This window comes from Ambystoma mexicanum, chromosome 6q (assembly GCF_040938575.1).
Source record: "Ambystoma mexicanum isolate Mex_15411 chromosome 6q, UKY_AmexF1_1, whole genome shotgun sequence".
Lineage (NCBI taxonomy): Eukaryota > Metazoa > Chordata > Amphibia > Caudata > Ambystomatidae > Ambystoma > Ambystoma mexicanum.
In genome coordinates this window covers 743,227,065-743,245,815 of record NC_090937.1, presented here as the reverse complement: position 1 = coordinate 743,245,815, position 18,751 = coordinate 743,227,065, and the positions used below count along the sequence as shown (strand labels likewise).

Sequence of the window (18,751 nt, the reverse complement as noted above, 5' to 3'; positions counted from 1 at the left end):
TGCCTCTAGGTACTTGTGGTTCTTATTCTCTTTTACTTGCCTTCTTGGTCTTTTCCATATTTTACTTTTGCCGTCTTGTAGTATTTCACATATTTTATTTTCCTCTTATTTAACTTGCTTTACTTTGATCTCTGCTTGTAATATCTTTCAAAAGTTCATAACATTTTACAGAGACTATTGAATGTGTGACTTCCTCTCGGTGGACCACTCTGCTACTCTGTAGTCTTTTCTTTTAACAATCGCTCTCTTCATTTGCGTTTTATCGGAACACTTGCAACCGTCGACTTTTTCATCTTTTCCTCGCAGCATAAGGCTGTTGCCAACGCCTCCTCTGCTCCTCCCAACTCTGCTGCTCCCAACTCTGCTGTTCACGCGGGAGGGTCGCGGGCCCTTTCCTGGCACCTGGACGGTTTCTTTCCTCCACTCGTCAGCTCTGCCTTTCGAACACCCATGGCTTTCCGAAAGCTTGGAAATCTTGCCTGGCTTTCTCTTGATCCTCTCACTTGTTGATCAGCCTGTTGGCCTTACAACTCCCACAGCCTTGGTCACATAAGCCTTGCAAGAGCTGTTCCTTCTCGTACCCAGCCTCGCTCAAAGTGTGTCTGTGTGCACCACCATTTATTTTCACAGGGAGTCTTAATAAGTGGCAGGTGTACATTATTAGAACTATGTGCCTGACTCTGCCTGGCCTCATTACACTGACGGGGCCAATGGAATTCAGGGGAGGTAATCCTTCTGTCCTGAGTCCTCATCTTCCTTGGTGCAGTACGTTTGTCAACACAAGGTGGGGAGGAATTATGGGAGTTGTGGTTTCCCATAAAATAAACAGGAATAGGGGTTATAGATGGGTTGTGGAAAAAGGGGGATACCATGTCTCACAATCACCATTGGGTGCTTCTCCCCCAGTTCCGAGGACCCCCTGCCTAGGTGTTCCTCCCTAGCTTGTCCACCCCCAGGGTCGGGATCCAAAAGCGATGACTTTCCCTGGCCACCTGAGTACGGGATTCCCGGGGGCTAGGTTGTGAAACACCCTCTGGTTTTTCACACCAGCAACGTGAATCATAGGTGCAGACTCAAAGTGATTAGGTTTTACAAAAAACCTTCTTCCCATCATGTCGAAAAGCTTCTTCAGGCAATTCCAAACACCCAGCCGGTATGGCAATTGCAACCTCGGGGGGTGGAGGGGCTGTGGAGTGAGGGGCAGAGTTGTCAGCAGGCATGCATGGTTTGCTCAAGACTATGAAGGATTCAGATACCACAACCTCCCCAGATACTCCCACACATGATTGTCAACTATCTCCCTCACCACCAGAATTGTTTCCCCCCGTCCATTAGAAGGGGCCGCAGCTGTCATTGTCGTCCATGAAACACAGTCAGTTTCCTGCGCTACTGAGGCCGAATGACTACACAGTACATAAGCAGACTTCCCCATCATGAATGCAAAAAAGAGCACAGAGGATTTCATGCAGTAATCTGAGCAGGACCCAGGAGGTGCCATGGACCACAGGGAATAGAACAACTTCCAAAGTTAAAGCCCACTCGCTGCCTGCCAACTGCTTCTGCCAAACACTTCCAGGGCACTTCTCGCACTTGGAGTTGTTTTTAAAGGACCAGTGCGCAAGCCAAGCTCCCGGGCGGTGCCATATGAGAATAGAGCACAAGAGCGCAGGGGAATTCCATTCAGCCAAACTGCTTCTGCCAGACACTTTAAGGTAACTTCTCTCGTGCGCTTGGTGCTTGGAGGGTTTTTTAAAGGATCAGTCGTGCTAGCTGAGCTCCGAGCTCCCAGACAGTTACAGTTGAGAATAGAGCACAAGAGCGCAGGAGGGTCCGTTCAGCCAAACTGCTTCGGCAAGACACTTCCAGCTCACTTCTCCATATTGTTTGTAATTGAACTGGTGATTTCTTTGAAGCGAATAAAAGGTTTTGTCTGCATATTTCCCCCCTTTCTGTTTTAGGCACCTGCAGTGTTATCAGAGATCACTAAACCATGGATTTTCTTACACATGTCTCCAGGCAGTCTTTATCCTGCTGCTTGTAGCACCAAAAATACTGTGACAAAATTCATGTTTGTTCTTCTGTTAATGTCTTTCCAAGCAGCATCTAGCTGCTGGCCGGTAAAGTGAAAGTAAGGGCTGTAATCGGTAAAGGGTAATTATAAACAGGCATCCAGTGTTAAATAAGTTCACATTTAAACTATGAAAGCATTCCTACTGTACAAGCGGAAATTAACAGTGGTCAGTGGAGTCCCTTTGCTGGATGCTGTGAGAATGATGTTTCATTGGGCAATAGAACGCGAGAACAAATGGAACATAGAATGGACACAGCAATGATGGACTCAACAGCGTTTATATGAATTGCATATTATTCAAAAGGGGATGATGTACATTAGATTGCATATGTATATTTATATATACATCTAATACTTAAAGTTGGTGGAGAGTGGGGAAAAGTGTTAGCATTGCACAACACTGGTTAGAGCATGATCGACATCGAGGAGGAGGACTGTCAATAATTGCCAGGGAAAGGGCAGTGGTAATGCAGTGGCTTTTTCGATGGAGAGCAAGTGGAGTTTTGGGGCCTATGTGAATGTAGGGGGAGAGAGTATTTTAGTGATGGAGGGAATCCCGATGATGTGGGGTAACTGGTCAGAGCGATCGGAAGAAGGAGCTCGCACAGGGACGGCAGGGAGTGAGCTGAAAGGTGGAGTAAGGCACTGGAGTGCGTGGTCCAAGAGGGAACCAGAAGTCCATATCCTAAGAGACATTGCCAAAGTCATTACCCAGAGAAACGTATTTTGGGTCTATAAAGTTCCAAAAGAAATTGAGATACTGAAACTCTTCGAACTGAATGGATTTCACTGATGGCAATTAAACTCCCAAGCTCCTTAAAATGTTATGACAGCTCAGGGCCCAATAGCAGCATTTCAGACTACCTGACAGTATGCGCAATTTATTTTACAAGTAAAATGTTTTAATTCTATATCTTAATTAGATTCATTACACGGTTTTAAAATATATTATTGGCGCATGCACAGGCAGAGGGATTTGGCATGACGGACTATATACAAATATGATGACATTATGAATACATTACATGTTGAAACATGGATTAGGTGTGCAAGCCCTACACTATAGTATATGCCTGTTTGTTCGTAGTCTGTAATTCTTGTTGCACTCTGTATTTTACGTTGCAGGCAAGCTGATGCAGATAGTGTTTGGTCACTGGGATGTGGTGACTTGCTTAGCCCGCTCTGAATCATATATTGGAGGAGATTGCTACATTCTCTCAGGATCACGTGATGCGACCCTGCTGCTCTGGTACTGGAATGGCAAAAGTAATGGCATTGGAGACAACCCCAGTAGTAAGTAGACCTATTGGACATACATGAATGAGTATTTGCGTGGAGCATTATTTACATTATTTCTAGCAGGTTTTACAGGTGTATGTACAGTGACTTTATTCTGAACTAATCTGTTTATATATTTGTTTCGGCTGTGCCTTCAACTTTGCCCATACCTCAGAAGTCTTGGGTATGAGCCACTTTGTCAGCCAGTTGCTTACGTTTTATACTAAAGTTCAAACAAAACGTTTCTAGACTTGACAGGGAAAAATGCCAGAGTTTAGTGCTTGCTTCCATGCATAGGCCAACCTGTATGCTTACAATTGACCAGAAGTATTTTACCCTTAATGCTGCCCTAACATTGCTCTACAGTAGCGTTCTTTAAATTCAACCAACCCGGCCCGCTGAGACTCCACACAAGATCTTATTATTTTCAATGACCTGTAAGCAATAGGATAACCAAGTGTTGTAAGACAAGGACCCAGAAGGAGCAGGAGATACAAGAAACTAGAATTTGAGCTATTACGTCTTTATGGATTTTCGAAAAGCAGGATTTATCAGCGGGATAGAATAGAATAATAGTTCAACTGTCTTGAATGGTAACAAACAGCCTCCTACTGAAGGCTATTTTTTATTTGGCTCCTTTAAAATAATGTAATTGCTGAATTGATCCTGAATGCTCTCCTGATTATCCCAGGTAGTCCTTGACATGAGGTACTGTCCTTTTACTTAGTGTGGGTATACCCTCTAGCAGCAGTATTATAAACCAAGGTCTTTCAAATGTTATTGCTATTCAACCACATTCCCTTACAGACACAGCTGCCATGTTCAATGTCACTTTTCACTACCATAGTCTAGCATTATTTGCATTCCATAATGTGAAACCTTTGCTGTCTTGGACTTGTTTTAACGTGGTGGTGCCTTTATATGTACGCTGGCTTTCAGATGCTCCTAAAAGCGGGAGTGTTGCAATGGGCTGTGGTCAGTTTGCTACCCTCTGTGAATGGGCCTTCAGCCAATGTATCCAACATATGGGAATGGTTTCTTGGTTTTCAATCGAAAAGCTAGAATGATGTTAATTCACTGGATCTTGAAATTCTGAGAACTGTCCTAGTCTTGAGAACACTAGTGCACTGCACCTTGATTTTGTAAACGCCTAAAGAAACCAAATGTCATGTGCGTCTACGCTGGGTGCACTGTTACCTAGGAGCATAACTTTGTGGAAAGTTAGGCTACATGCTGCTCAGAGGGTCCTATTTGAAAATCTTGCTGGTAAAATGTTGCCAGGAAGGCGATTTCTTTTCTGACTCCTAAAGAGCCTTTGCAGCATATTCTAGAATTGGTGTTATTTATTTCTGTAAACACCAGTTGGAAGTTTAAATTTGAGTACATATCACCCCCTGGCAAATTTAGATGGTGGGATTTTCACTGGATCCGCCTCAGAGGAGAATTCCCTAATCGGTTTGTTTGGCTTTCTTCAATTGTTCATGTGTCGGATTAAGCAGCAGCTTTATTTCAGCCGCATTGAGCCTTAATAGTTTGAGAGCATCCATTCCGGAACATTATGAAATAATCTGTGTAGCTCAGATGTGTTGGGGAAGTATTGATCCCATGTGCAATTGTCCAGTGTGACTAAGTCAGAGTCCTGACCACTCTCCAAGGCATGGAGAGTGGTTGCTCCTTTGTTAGAGTGAAAGGGCACCGCTCCCTTGCTTTAGGCGAAGAGATGTACATTTAGATTAACATTAACAGTACGTCATAACTCACCCAAAGCAGTACAAGGCAACACAGTCAGCCGGGGTGCTTTGTTTGTACGGGGGACTGTGGTGCGTGCTTCTGAGTAGAGGAGCATCCCTCGCTACGTATTGTTTTTCTCTTGCAAACTACATTGGAACTATTTTGGCATTTTCTATGTTGGAGATTGCATATGTTTGACAAAACATGAGACTGTACATGCCTTGAGATGCATTTGTATCCATTGTTTATGGGTGACGTTTCTCCAGCTTTAGGGATGAGTGACCATCCCTAATGACATAGGTAATTTAAGGAACCCGGCTGATTTTTCAATTCTCCGGACTAAGCTTCAGTGCGTTACAAAGTACAATTCCTTGGAGGTAGCCTAGAGTAAAGTGCCTGCATTAAGGGGTTCATGTAGAGTGACAAGGGCCACTTTCACACCAGATGCACCAGGCATGGAATGGTTTAGTATGAAACTGGATTTTCAGTTGACAACTAGGCATCGCAAGCAGCAGTCATGTTCCTCATAATGCAGGCTGCATCCAACTGTATAAATCCATGTATCAAGTAAACTGTTGGATCACTTCACCCATCCTCAACCATTAAAATGCATTATAAACAGAAGCACTTAACTGCCGCCTAATCTGCAACTTGCTCCCAACTCTATCGCTGTCTTTCTTTGCATGCCTCCATGAAAATGGAAAAGGAGCGCTTGTGAGAATAAAGGCTTGCAACTTGTTTTCCTTTTTCTTACAAAAAAGAATTCATTAACACACTGGACGTTTTGCTGGGTACTTATGCAATAATTTTTTGGGTGTTGGGTTTCTTCGGGCCATTAACGTCCCCATGTCCCCCTTTGTTGTTGGCTCTCGCTTCACTCTGGGTTATCAACTCTGGCAGCGGCGGCTAATTCCTGCCCGCCTCCTAAGGTTTTTTGCCTAGGTGTCTTCAAATATAATGTATTGATCATAATTGAGCATATCTGTATGTATTCATGCAAAAGGTTGAAAGTCACTGAAGAAATATGTACTGAAAGTTTAGCATGAAAGGCTTGACCCGAAAATGTATAATAGATAAATTGAATTTAGGAAAGCTAAATTAATATTTCCTGATTTGAGGTCTTGGGGAGTTTCTTTTACGTACAGTAAGTGAATGTAAACGGGCAGCAGCAACATACAGCGTGATTACAATAATGTTTTGTGTTATCTGTACATGTGACATTTTTCCAACTTTTTTTCGGTTGTTCAGTGAAAGATAACATATTCTATATCCACCTTATCCATTATAGTGATCTTAAATCTTTTTGATTTAGTCTTATCAGTGCTTTAGCCAACTGTTAGTGCAGCTGGATGATATCCAGCTAAACAAAAAAGGCTAATCTTAAATCGCTCTATTTATGTGGTGTGCTGAAGAAAGGAATTCCCATCTCAGCAAAATGTTTTCCACCGTCATTAAAAACAGAGCACATCACGATTTAAGGGCATTTTTAGGTTGATCTTTTGAAACGGCAAATACAATTACGGTGGTTATTGCGAGTCTTTCATACTCTTTAGCAAAAAAGAACAGTCGCTAATGGACTAGTCATGTTCTCCCAAAATAGAACAGCATTCATATTGGGGATGAAGAACATGGAGATACAATGTGGAGAGGGCAACACATGCACATTAGATAGGATAATGTCAGTTTAATAAAGCAATTTCATAAACTGTATTCAGAATTTTAACAGAGGCTACATTTGGCAATGTTTGCACTTTTCCATAATCTGTCCCTGCCAAGAAAAACTATTCTGAATCTAGGTGTGAAAGATGATTGAACCATAGGTTCTCCAGCATGGGGTCTGGCATGGATTCACATGCTCATGAATATTCCGTCGTCAGGCGGGGAATCCTTGGTAAAAGAAAAAAAAAAGTTTCCCTTCAGCTTGACAACTGTATTTCTTCTCTAAACCAATCACTGTCCTTTGGGACATACTGCCCTCATCCAATGACAATCTTCTGCCTAAGCTCCACTCCTGGAGGCCATTTTCAGATTTGTACCGCACCCTTCAGTGTTGGGAGTCCTCAGTGCTCTGCAAGCTTTCATTTTTCAAGCTTTTGGCAAATTTTTGTAAAGTTTTTGACCAATTGTCTAATCGTTCGACCGCAGGTCAACTACCGGCAGTGGGTACCGCTGTAATTGAAGATCGCACTGCATAGTGGCTCTTTCATCGAGTTTCGAGAAGGCCTGGGCTTGGGCCTACCTTGCGCCTTTCCACCATGACCGAGGAGAAGAGATGCCTCTTCAAACTCTGTGTGAAATGTGGATCGAGGAACGTGTACGCCAAAGATCGACACCATAAATGTCTGTATTGCCTGCATCCGGACAATGATGATGAGGAGGGATGTGAGGTCCACTGTGGAATTTCGAAAAAGACAAAGAAGGATTGCTACAGCAGGCTGGCAGCGTGGCTCAAATCGGGCAAGGCCTCTGACTCTGCTTCCAGGCATGGTCATGCTTCCCACAGGACTGGCCAGTCCTACGAACGAACAAACTCAGAAAAGAGGTCGAGATCCTTTGAGGATGCCACACTCTCAGGGGTCCAAAAGAAGATAAGGTTGCACATTGTTGATCCCACTGGGTTCGCTTCTGCTGCGGGTCCCAGCTCGGGAAGGACAAGGTCACCGTCACCAACCACTTCTATGGCAAGCCTACCAGTGAGGGGCGATCCCTATAAGAGAAAGTCCTTGACTTCTTCAAAACACTGCTTCCCATCGGCGGACAAGGTGACAAAGGAGAGATCCAAAAGGTGGCCCTTTGCTGCCCCCCTCGGTGACGCCATCGGCCGCTCAACTGGCCAAAACAACGTCATCAACAGTCACGGCCCATTGACGAAGGCTCCTACTACCACCCCGTCAACGACTCTGTCGACTACCACTACTTCTTTGTCAAAAGGGGGGCTGGCCACGGAGGTGGTGTCCAGTCACGGCGATGGCTGCCCCGCACATGTCCCTAACGGCACAGCATGAAGCAGCTCTGGTGAAGGCCCCTGGAATGGGGACAGCGGCAGCTCCTCCCCAGAAGTCTCCAGAGAGGGGAAAGGATAAAACTCCTACGGACTCTAAGAAGGGTACAAAACTACAGGCTGCCCCGGTGAGACCGGTACAGATTTATACGAGCTCAGATGAGGGCGATGACAATCTGCCCGAAGACTATTATTCAGACCACAAATGGGGTCAGGGACCCCTGTCTGTAGGTGGGTCACCACGAAGCGAGCCCAGTTCTCCACCTCGTCAGAAGAGGCACACCAGTCAGAACCTCCACCGCTCATTCTTTCCACGCCTCAGCCCAGGGACATGTCTTTGGACATTCTGACCATGCTGCACTTGATTATATCAGAAATTCAACAAAGGCTGCCGCCCACACAAGGCCTTGCTACGTGTAGGAGTTCCCCAAGACCGCTTCCCGGAAGCCCTTCCCGGTGCAAGCACAGGTCAAAGGACCCTGCTGGTCCAAATTGTCAACTGACACTGCAGCTGCCACCTCAAGACTTAACCCCGACCAGGGATACTGCCATGCACATGGATACGGCGTCGGAAACCGACGAAGCTGATGACTTCGTACCAGCTGAATGGGAACCACTGGGTGCGGATGAACCGCACAGGGCCTCTCTGCCAGATATATGATATGGCATTTATAACACGCCTGTACACAAGTGTTTCTAGGCGTGAAGGCGAGGTCGGCTCCTTCCACGCGATGATGTCCAGGGCCTCAGAACCTTTCCAACTGGTGCCTGAGGAGACTAAAAAGGAAAGCTTCCTTTATCAACATTGTGAGTCCAGATGAAAGACAGTCATGTCCGTCCCCTTGCTGGACGATATCTGGGATGAGCACCTGGCTCTAATGATGAATCTGAACACTGCTCCACCCAAGCGGGACAACCTCGAGAAGAAATACTGGACTCGGGCCACCAGTGCCAGAGGTCCCAGTCTTCACCTGACTCTGTGGTCTCAGCCGTGACCAGGAAACGCTCTGTAAACCCATCGTCCTCGTCCATGGTGACTCCAGACCAGGAGGGGAAGAAGCTGAATGCTATGGGAAAAAGGATCATCTATACTGCTGCCAGCACCATTAAGGCGGCTAATGCCCTGGCCATTTTGTCCCGCTATGAATTGGGATCTATGGTATAAACTGAACCTTATTTTGGACTTCTTACCTGAAGACAAGAAGGTAGAAGTTCTGACGCTGTTCCAGGAGGGTCAAGCAGCCTTGGACCACGCCATCACATTGGAGGTGGACATAGCAGACACTGGGTTCCGTTAAATGGGCAACAGAGTGTCTCTTCGTTGGCAGTGATGGCTGAAATCTACCAACTTCAGACCGGACTTTCAGTTCAAAGTGTTGGACATGCCATTTGATGGAGATACCCTATTTTGCAAGAGCATCGACGAGATCATCGTCCTCTTGTTCCTCGAGAGGAAAGCCCAGTAGATCCTCTAAGGGATGTACCACCCCTTATTGGCAGCCTTCCCGCTCCACAACTCAAGAGGCCTACAGAGGTCACTCACAGGCAAATGGCAGTGGAGGACAGCACCGGTGCCGACCACAGCGCAGAGCTCTGACCCTAAAACAGGCCTGAACCAACAGTGGACTCGGGCCCCCACTTGTGCACCCCAGTAGGAGGCCGGCTACAAGGTTAATCAGCGCGTGGAAGACCATCACCACCGACCGATGGGTGCTGGAGGCTCTAGAACAGGGACACACCTTGGAGTTCCAACGCAGGTGTCCTCTTATTCCCCTGGTAGCTCGACAAGAACAGCACATGGCGCAGCTGCTGCAGAATGTCCACGCCATGCTGAAGTAGGGGGTGCTAGAACGCATAGACCAGCACCTCTGGGGCTCCAGAGTGTACTCCAGATACTTCATGGTCCAAAAGAAGTCCGGAGGGTGGAGGCCGATCCTGGACCTCAGACGCCTCAACAAGTACTTGAAGACCCAGAAATTCAGGATGGTCACGTTGCAGCACGTGCTCGGCCAACTGGAGGAAGGCGGCTTCCTGGTGTCTCTTGATCTGGAGGACGCCTACTTCACGTCCCCATCCACTGGAAGCACCACAAGTTCCTGTGGTTCGTGGTCCAGGGGCGACACCATCAATTCAAGGCACTCCCCTTTGGCCTGAAACAGGCCACAAGGGTCTTTACAAAGTGCTTGGTTCCGGTGGTGGCGCATCTTCATCTGAAGGGCATCCACGTCTACCGTTACCTGGACGATTGGCTTGTCCAATCCCACTCTCACGTTCCGGTGAGCCAACACACGGCGAGGACTGTGCCTCTGCTGATGGATCTGTGATTCTTCTTAAATTATTCAAAGTCTTGCTTGGAGCCATCACAGAACGCTCTGTTTCTGGGAGTCCGACGCAACACAATAACTTGTTTGGCGTCTCCCTCGGAAGAGAGGGGGATAGCCATCCTAGGAAAGGTGCAGCTTCTGTCGTCGGCACAGTCGGTTACTTTGCAAGCCGTCGTGTCGCTGCTAGCCATGATGTTTTCCTGCATCAATTGTGTCCTCCTTTGCAGACACCATGAGTTTCTGGATGCAAGGTGGCTGCAAGTCTCGGGATTCTGGATGGAAAAGATCTCCCTCAACAAGGAATTTCGGCGAGCAATAGAGTGATGGGGTGTGCGTTCTCATGTCACCCCATTCCAAGTCCCTCCTTACCAGGAGACAATCACCACGGATGGTTCTCTGAAAGGTTGGGAAGCTCACAACGGACAGTTGCATGCCAGAGGCTTCTGGCTGCCAGAAGAAAAGACCCTTCACATCAACGTTCTAGAGCTTCAGGCCATCTTCTGGGACCTAAAGTCCTTCCTGCCATTGCTGAGGGGCAAGGTGGTGAGGATTTTCAAGGACAACACCACCATGTTCTACATCCGTAAGCAGGGTGGAATGTGCTCTGTGGTTCTGTCCAGGGAGGCCCAGGATCTGTGGCACTGGGCCATTCGTCAGGACATGTTTCTTGTCCCTTTTCACCTGGCGGGCGCGAAGAACACCACCGCAGTCTCACTCAGCAGGGAGCTACGTTCTTGCCACGAGTGGGAGCTTTGCCAGGACCAAGTGGATCTTCGATTCCACGAATGGGGTCAACCGCAGATCAACCTTTACGCGACAGCGACGAATTCCAAGTGTCAGAAGTTCGCCAGCAGGTTCCTTCAGCCGGGGAGCATTGTGGAAGCATTCTTGTTCCCGTGGGAGGGACTTTTCCTATATGCTTTTCTTCCATTCCCACTCCTGCTATGAGTGATCAACACGCTCAGACAGTGTCACTGCAAGATGATACTAGTCGCTCCGGATGGCTGTGGCAAATCTAGTATCCAATCCTGCTACGTCTGTCTGCGGCTCAGTTCATCAGGCTACCACTTCTTCCCGATCTTCTCTCCAGAGAGGGAGGGGCGATCCTGCACCACGACCCAGCATTTCTGAACCTCATGGCCTGGTTCCTGCAGCCCTAGAATTTGGACATTATTCTTTACCTGCAGAGTGTAAGGACATCCTGGCCAGGCCAGAGCCTCTTCAAAGTTGACGTGCTACAGCTATAAGTGGAAGCGCTTCCCTGTGCATTGCCGGGCTCAAAATATTACCCCTCTGCGTGTCACAACCCTGCAGCTCCTACCATATCTGCTTTCCTTGGTGAAGGCTGGGCTGGGTCATGCCTCTATCAAGGTGCACCTGGCGACCATATCCCGTTACACCAGGACAAGGGGTAGGCCTTTACTGTGGTCAAACAGACTTGTCAAGGAGTCCCTCAAAGACCTCTTCAGGACATTTACGCTGGTGAAGGCTCTTGTCCCGGCTTGGGAACTCAATGTGGTCTTAACTAAACTCATGGGGGTGCCCTTTGAGTCGATGCATCAAGCGCCGCTCAAGTTTCTCTCGTGAAAGACGGCTTTCCTCTTGGCAATCACCTCAGCCAGGCGAGTCGGGGAGATCCAGGCCCTGTCTTGCAAGCAGCCGTACTTGTCCTTCAACGCTTCAAGGGTGATACTGCGTACGCACCCCACCTTTATGCCGAAGGTGCCGTCGGAGTTCCACCTCAACACGCCTTTGTTGCTGCCTGTCTTCTTCCAGAATCTGTCGTCGCCAGCGGAGAGGGCCTTGCATTTGCTGGACGTTGCTCGTGCCTTGAAGTGTTAAGTGGCACGCACAAAGGGGTTTCAGAAGACTTCTCAATTGTTCATCAATTTTAGACATATGAATCATGGGAAGGCCTTGTCGAAGGCCTCCGTCTCCTGATGGCTCTCTGGCTGCATCATGCACTGTCATCGGCTGGCTAACACACGCCTTTGGGCCGGCTCAGAGCCCATTCCACCAGTGCCATTGCAGCAACTACGGCATTTCTCTCTGGTGTGCTCCTGCTCGACATCTGCAGGGCTGCTATGTGGAGGTCCACGCACACCTTCGCAAGGATCTACTGCGTCGACAGGGATTACTGGGAGGAGCCCCCGGTCAGCCAAGCGGTTCTACACAACCTGTTCACTTGAGGTGAGTCTGTTCCAGGAGTGAGTGTGTTTACTTCTGTTGAGCCTTGCCACCTCCCGTGGTTGTGTATGTGTACTGCTGTGTAATCTTTATGCAGGAGCATGTGAATCCATGCCAGACCCCATGCTGCAGAAGAAACAAGTTACTTAACTGTAACTCCTTTTCTCCTGTTCTCCTCCATGGGTCTGGCATGGATTCACACGCAAACCCTCCCGCCTCCCCCTCTGTGGCTCTTCTTGGTTCATATTTGAAACACTTGTGTCGTGCCTTGAAACACTTGTTTATATGCAAGTTATAGATGCCATTCCATATCATACTGCCCCTTTAAATGCTACTCCTCCTCCCATCCCACCTGGGACCTCTCGGCCCTCTGACCGAACCTCCCTCAGCTCTGCCAGCCTCGTTTGCAGACATACGTTTGATGAAACGAGCATCATTTGCTGGCTTCGCTTTCACCTTCACCCCGCCACTACCGACTCAACTATTGACTCTGCTCTCAAAAATGTACATCTTGCTATCACTAACACCCTCAATATTCTTTCCCCTGTCATGAGGATCCATCTGAAACCTGCTACCAATTGTAACACTTGGTATGACTCTGAAACGCAAGTGCGAAGCTGCTGAACGGAAGGGGCAGACCTCAGGCTCGTCCTCTGATAAACTGGCCTGTCGCCTTCTCCAACACCAATAGCGTCTCCCCATTCACTCCAAGAAGAGGGCTCACGTCCAGGCCAGCGTTTCTGGAGCCTCTAACAACACGGCTGAACTTTTTAAAATCTGCAAGGAACTAGCCAATCCATCTGCAGTCTCTACCTCACCTATTCCCTCCTAGGCCCCCTGCACTGTATTGTACACCCACTTCACTGCTAAAACTCAGGACATCCTGAGTTCTCTCTCTTCCTTCCTCCCCCCTCCTCCCATCCCCTTGCCAGCCTCTGCCCCTCCGCCTCCCCCATCCACTCTTTCCTCCTTCTCTCCGTTCACATTGGACGAGGTCACTAGAGTTCCAAACAGGTTTCCCCCTTCTAGAACTATTAAAGACAATATCGGCTCCCTTGACCCTGCACTCGCTGTGTTCTGTAATCACTCTTGCAACTGGCTCTTTCCCCTCTTCCCTCAAGCACTCCCTTCTGCACCCCCTCCTGAAAGAATCTTCCGCCGACCACTCGTGTCCGGCTAACTACTGTGCCACCGCTATCACCCCCTTCCTTGGGAAACTTCTGGAGAAGCTGGTCTTCCCCAAACTGACCCAGCATACTGAACCTGTTGGTTGCCTGTACGACCATCAATCTGGATTCCGAGCATCCAGAGGCATGGAACCTGCTCTCCTGAACACCAGTGAAGAATTGCTTGCATCTCTTGATTCCAACACACATGCTGTTCTCATCCTACTCAATCTCTCCTCTGCTTCTGACACGGTCATCTACTCCATCCTCATAAAACGGCTCCATGATACCCTTGGTATTTCAGAGTGGGCACTGGACTGTCTGACCTCCTTCCTCACTGACCGTCCCTCCCAGGTTGTCCTGGGTTCTTTCTACTCACCCCCCTCTATCTCCACTTGTGGCCTTCCCCAAGGCTCTATCCTCTCACATTGGCTCTTTAACACCAATCTCGCCCCTTTTCCTAACCTTATCTCCACTTTCTCCCCACACTCCCGTTGTTATGCAGATGACACTCAACTCTTCTTCAGACTACCCTCTGCATCTCTTCTGCCTTACTATGTCATTCTTGATTGCCTGTCCGCCTTCCAGCTCTGGTATTCTGGAGAATGGACTATTTCAACAGCCTTTTCCTTAATGTACCTTCTTCTCTCTGCCCCCTCCACTTAATCCTGAATAGGGCTGCAAAACGTATCCTTGGCCTCAGGCCCAGAGACTGTATCTCTCCAGCCCTAAAATCTCTCCACTGGCTCACGGTTGCTGCAAGAATCAAATTTAAATCCCTCTGCATCATCCATAAGGCTGTCTGGGGCCAGGGACCATGATATCTGCAGCTTGTTCTCACCAAATACTCTCCTTCCAGATCCCTCCATTCCTCCGGCTCCAACTCTCCACCTGTCAATTGCTTTTCTAAGCAGAAAGCAAGCGGTCGCTCCCTTTCCTCGACTGGCTCCCTCTTCTGGAACAACCTCCCCCTTTCTGTCCATCTTGAGGCGGATCTCCTCATGTTCTGCAAACACCTCAAGACTTTCCTCTTCTCCCATGATAAAGCCCACAGTCTCTTTGATTGGTGGCCTGGGCCCTTATGTGCCCTCCTGGGTCCTGGCCTTCTGAGCAATCACCTGCAGCACCGTCCCTCAGCACTTGGACGTATTGTATTGGCTGGTGACCCCTCTTCCATCAAGTGGTCACTGCCTGGCACTTACCTGTTGCCTTTGCAACTGACTCGCTGGCCCTTCCCTCCTCTGTACAGCCTCCAGCACTTACCGCCTTCCGTCTCCCTGCACTTACATGCTCCGAATGTTCACAAGGCCTATTAGGACTGTTTATTTATATTTATTTGTCACTATGATCATATTCCATTGTCTTTCTATTTCCTTGTTCCCTTCCCTTTGCCCTGTGGGTGCTTTGAAACACAATTTCTTTATCTATAAGCGCCCTACAAATGCCCAATAAAATAAATATATATATTTATATATACTGTGTGTATGGGTTGTATATGATGTATAAGAAGCGTGACACACATTATTTATTCATATACTGCACTTGGATTTATATGTTTAAATGTTATACTATTCAATGTGCAGACCGCATGTATGTTTGTATTAAGTTATTAAGTTGTTATATGTATTTTGTATTGTTTGTGTAAAGTTAAAATTTGAACTAATTCACAGTAAATGTATTATTATTATTATAAAATAAATACCAAATGTGGGTGGGAGAGGACTGTCATTGGACAGGGGCAGTATGACCCAAAGGGAAGTGAAAGTGAAACCAAGCCTATTGCAATTATAAGAAATAAAAGAATGTCCTTTTTCCTCATCCAAATGACAGTATGCAAAGAGAACTGCTCACTTGGTTTCAAGGTGAACATGGTGTTCTCATATAACTTCCCTGTGCATGGACACTCCAGAAGTGATACTCATGTCTTTTACAACTGTGAAATTATGCCTTATAAAATTCTTAATATAAAATGCATTGTGTGTGCGTTTAAAAGCCATTTCTTGCATAATTGTACATGCAGCTGGTCATTTCCACTGAAATTACACTGTAACCTCAAAGACTTTTCCTCTGCTTGTCCCGGAGAAGGAGGTCTGGTTGTCAACAATCAAGACCATTGCTTAAAAATACAAAGAAATACACTGCCATTGATGGAAACCACAGCGGAGATAGATAAAGCCCTGCCTTTTTTCAGTAGAAGTGACCTTGAGGTCACAACTCCCATAAAATGTGAATTAAAGCTATGGCCAGGACCATTGGGAGGCCAAGAAGGGATAGGCTAAGATAAACATGAGCCAGCATCTGGCTGGTCACATGTTTAATGGTAAATGAAACTTAGAAAGACAAAACTGGGGGCTAGCGTGAGCGAGGCCTATGAAGCTGGGGCTTGATAGAAAAATACATTTTATTGCAACAACAAAAAAGGGCATTCCATACTTTTATTAAAGATGACAGTGATCCCCATTGTACCATGCCAAACTGATTTTTGTGTGATAAACAGAACAGAAGTCATTAAGGAAAATTTGATTTGGGCCATCCCATAATTCTGAGAGATTTGAAAGTTGCTGTGAGAGTGAAGGACAAAATTAACATGGGAACTCTTAAGTGGCATATTTTACACGAATGCGGCTCCTGAGTAAACAAAGAAAAACAATATCTCTGAACAGGAAGGTGTGCAGACTTCAGATTAGTATCATCTGATTGGCCTTAAAATGTTGTTCTTAAAAATATATACATACATGTAAACATTTGAAAAATTGGGGTACTTGCCATGTTGATAGATTGTCAGAGTTTAAACATGCCAAACCCACATGTCAGTTTGAGATGACAAAGCTTACTCCTCCCCCGGCTTTCCTAACTCACACCCCTCAACTCCTTGTCCTATTAGCACACAGTTGGGAGGTGGGTGGAGAGAACCAACCAATCCCTTCCGCAGGAATCATGACATGTCAGTGATGTCATTTGCCCTAGAAGTAGACCAGTTTGCATCAGAACTTGGCTTTTTCACTTATTCCGGGAGGTAACCTGCTACTGCACTCTTGCGAGAAACACCCAAGCAGAGAGGCCCCAAATCTTGCATTTGAGACGGGGACAAGGAGACATAGAAACTGACTGAGACCCCTTAGAGGAGCCAGAGGGGACTATCCTTGACAGACATCCTTGCTGTCCCAGAGGTGCTCTGCCGTTCCCTGATGCGCATTATAAGGCCTTTCCTGTAAGCAACACTATCCCAAAGCCACAGACTTTGTAGGCCCTGCAGTCTCAAGTATTGTTTTAGTTATTTCCCCATAGCTAAATACCCTCGCTGTGTAGATCCTTAGCATATTTAATTAAAGTAAATCAATGAATACCCCTATATAAATCATAGGATGTGTTTTATAAGCATTCAAAACTAACAAGCTCTCCCCAGTGTGTTTTGAGACTGTATAGACATAAAGGTTTGATTGATTTATTTGTAAGAAAACCCCTGACCTCGGTATAGAAAAGGGGTCCTGAATCCAAAAAGGAATCCCCAAAACCTTGTTTCCAAGTGAGTGTACAGGGTGCAGAACGAAATTCCCCATTGATCCCCTGCATCGTAGATCAGAAGTGTGAAGCCTTGTATTTCCTTTGCATGAGTGGTGGGAAAAACGAAATTGCCCCTTTGTTCCCATTGTGCTCTGACCCAAACCGCAAAGCCCCGCCTGTACTTCGTAGGTATGACCATACATATTTTCCCATTGTTTTTCTTTCCCTCATATTGCCTCTACAGCAATAAGTGCAAAACAATTTTTCCCACTGAATCTCCGTTCCAAAGAGTGCATTTTTCTATCAGAACCCAAAATGATTTTGCCATTGTGTTCCCACTCTCTGCCACTTGCCTTCAATTTAGAGGGGTCAAGTCTAAATGATGTTTGGAGGGTGGAGGTTGCTGGGAGAAAAGGTATTATAACCAAATCAGCAATCACTGTGTGCCTTGAATTGTTCTTTTTCTGTATTGGTTGGTGATGTGAAAAGAAAGCTGCAGGAAATCGTGACTGCATATCTTAATATTATCTCTGTGTTGGTACCATTACGGAAGTCATTTTTGTTCTTATGTTGCCACAGCATTGGTGGCTGGTGTTAGTCTGTTTGTCAAATTTGGTTTAAATAAATTAATAAATATATATTCTTACTACACACCGGCCTGGTTCCTAGTCCATTGTGGCACTGTGTATTTGTTGGGTGTGAGATGGGTTGGAGACCTTACCAAACTGAACAGTAACAAAATAATAGGGCTTTGTTGTGCGCCACCTTAATTGGGGGGGAAAGGAACTCCTTGAGTTGAGTGTGACCACGTAATAAACCATGACAATAGAAAGCCTCTGTTTAAAGTTCAGGAAAGCCAGCTGTGTTTCAGGATACTTTGGGGAGATAAGGCAGGGGTCTGGTCCCTCCACTCTCAAGGATGACCTCCCACTCTCCACCATTGGACCCAGTCAGCTCTTAGGCCTTCCTAGCAATAGACAGATCCACCCATATGCACTCTCAGCAATCTCCTCTGGTGTTCCCTTGCAGCTGTCAGATGTTAAGTTGCAGCAGCACTCTTTTGATGGTAAATTAGCAGCCCTGTCCCTTACTCATAGTGCAGTCCCCCTTGCATAGCAGCGATGACACCACCAGTTTTACAATCTTGTAGAGTACCCTTCAAGAGGTCACACAAATAGGATTGGACATTTACCCTTCTCTCTCTTCTCCCCACTCCAGCCCCTCTCTACAGATTGGTTTAAGAGTCTGGAGCAGACCTATGGCAACTTAATTTACATGCCCCGTTTGTTCTCATGTCTTATGTTTGGTAGAAACTAGTTATGTGGCAAAACTTCATAATTGTACTAACTGCCCTAATATACATATTTTCTGATTCTGCTAATCATGGGGAATTAAATAAGATTACAGCCAGGTCCACACCTTGTGGCAATATTGTGCTGTTTCTGTAAAAAGCATAACAGTTAAGAATATATCATTTATTAACCATAGT

At 46.6% G+C, this 18,751-nt stretch overlaps 1 protein-coding gene across 3 annotated transcripts in view; it reads left to right on the top strand.

The window, feature by feature from the left end:
• The window catches only part of LRBA (LPS responsive beige-like anchor protein), a 3,444,508-nt gene that overhangs the window by 3,271,817 nt on the left and 153,940 nt on the right, over positions 1-18,751 (top strand). For all 3 annotated transcript variants that reach the window (XM_069631262.1, XM_069631261.1, XM_069631263.1), the window contains exon 53: positions 3,197-3,364. In XM_069631262.1, the coding sequence (XP_069487363.1) occupies positions 3,197-3,364 (168 nt within the window). The remainder of the gene's footprint in view (positions 1-3,196; positions 3,365-18,751) is intronic.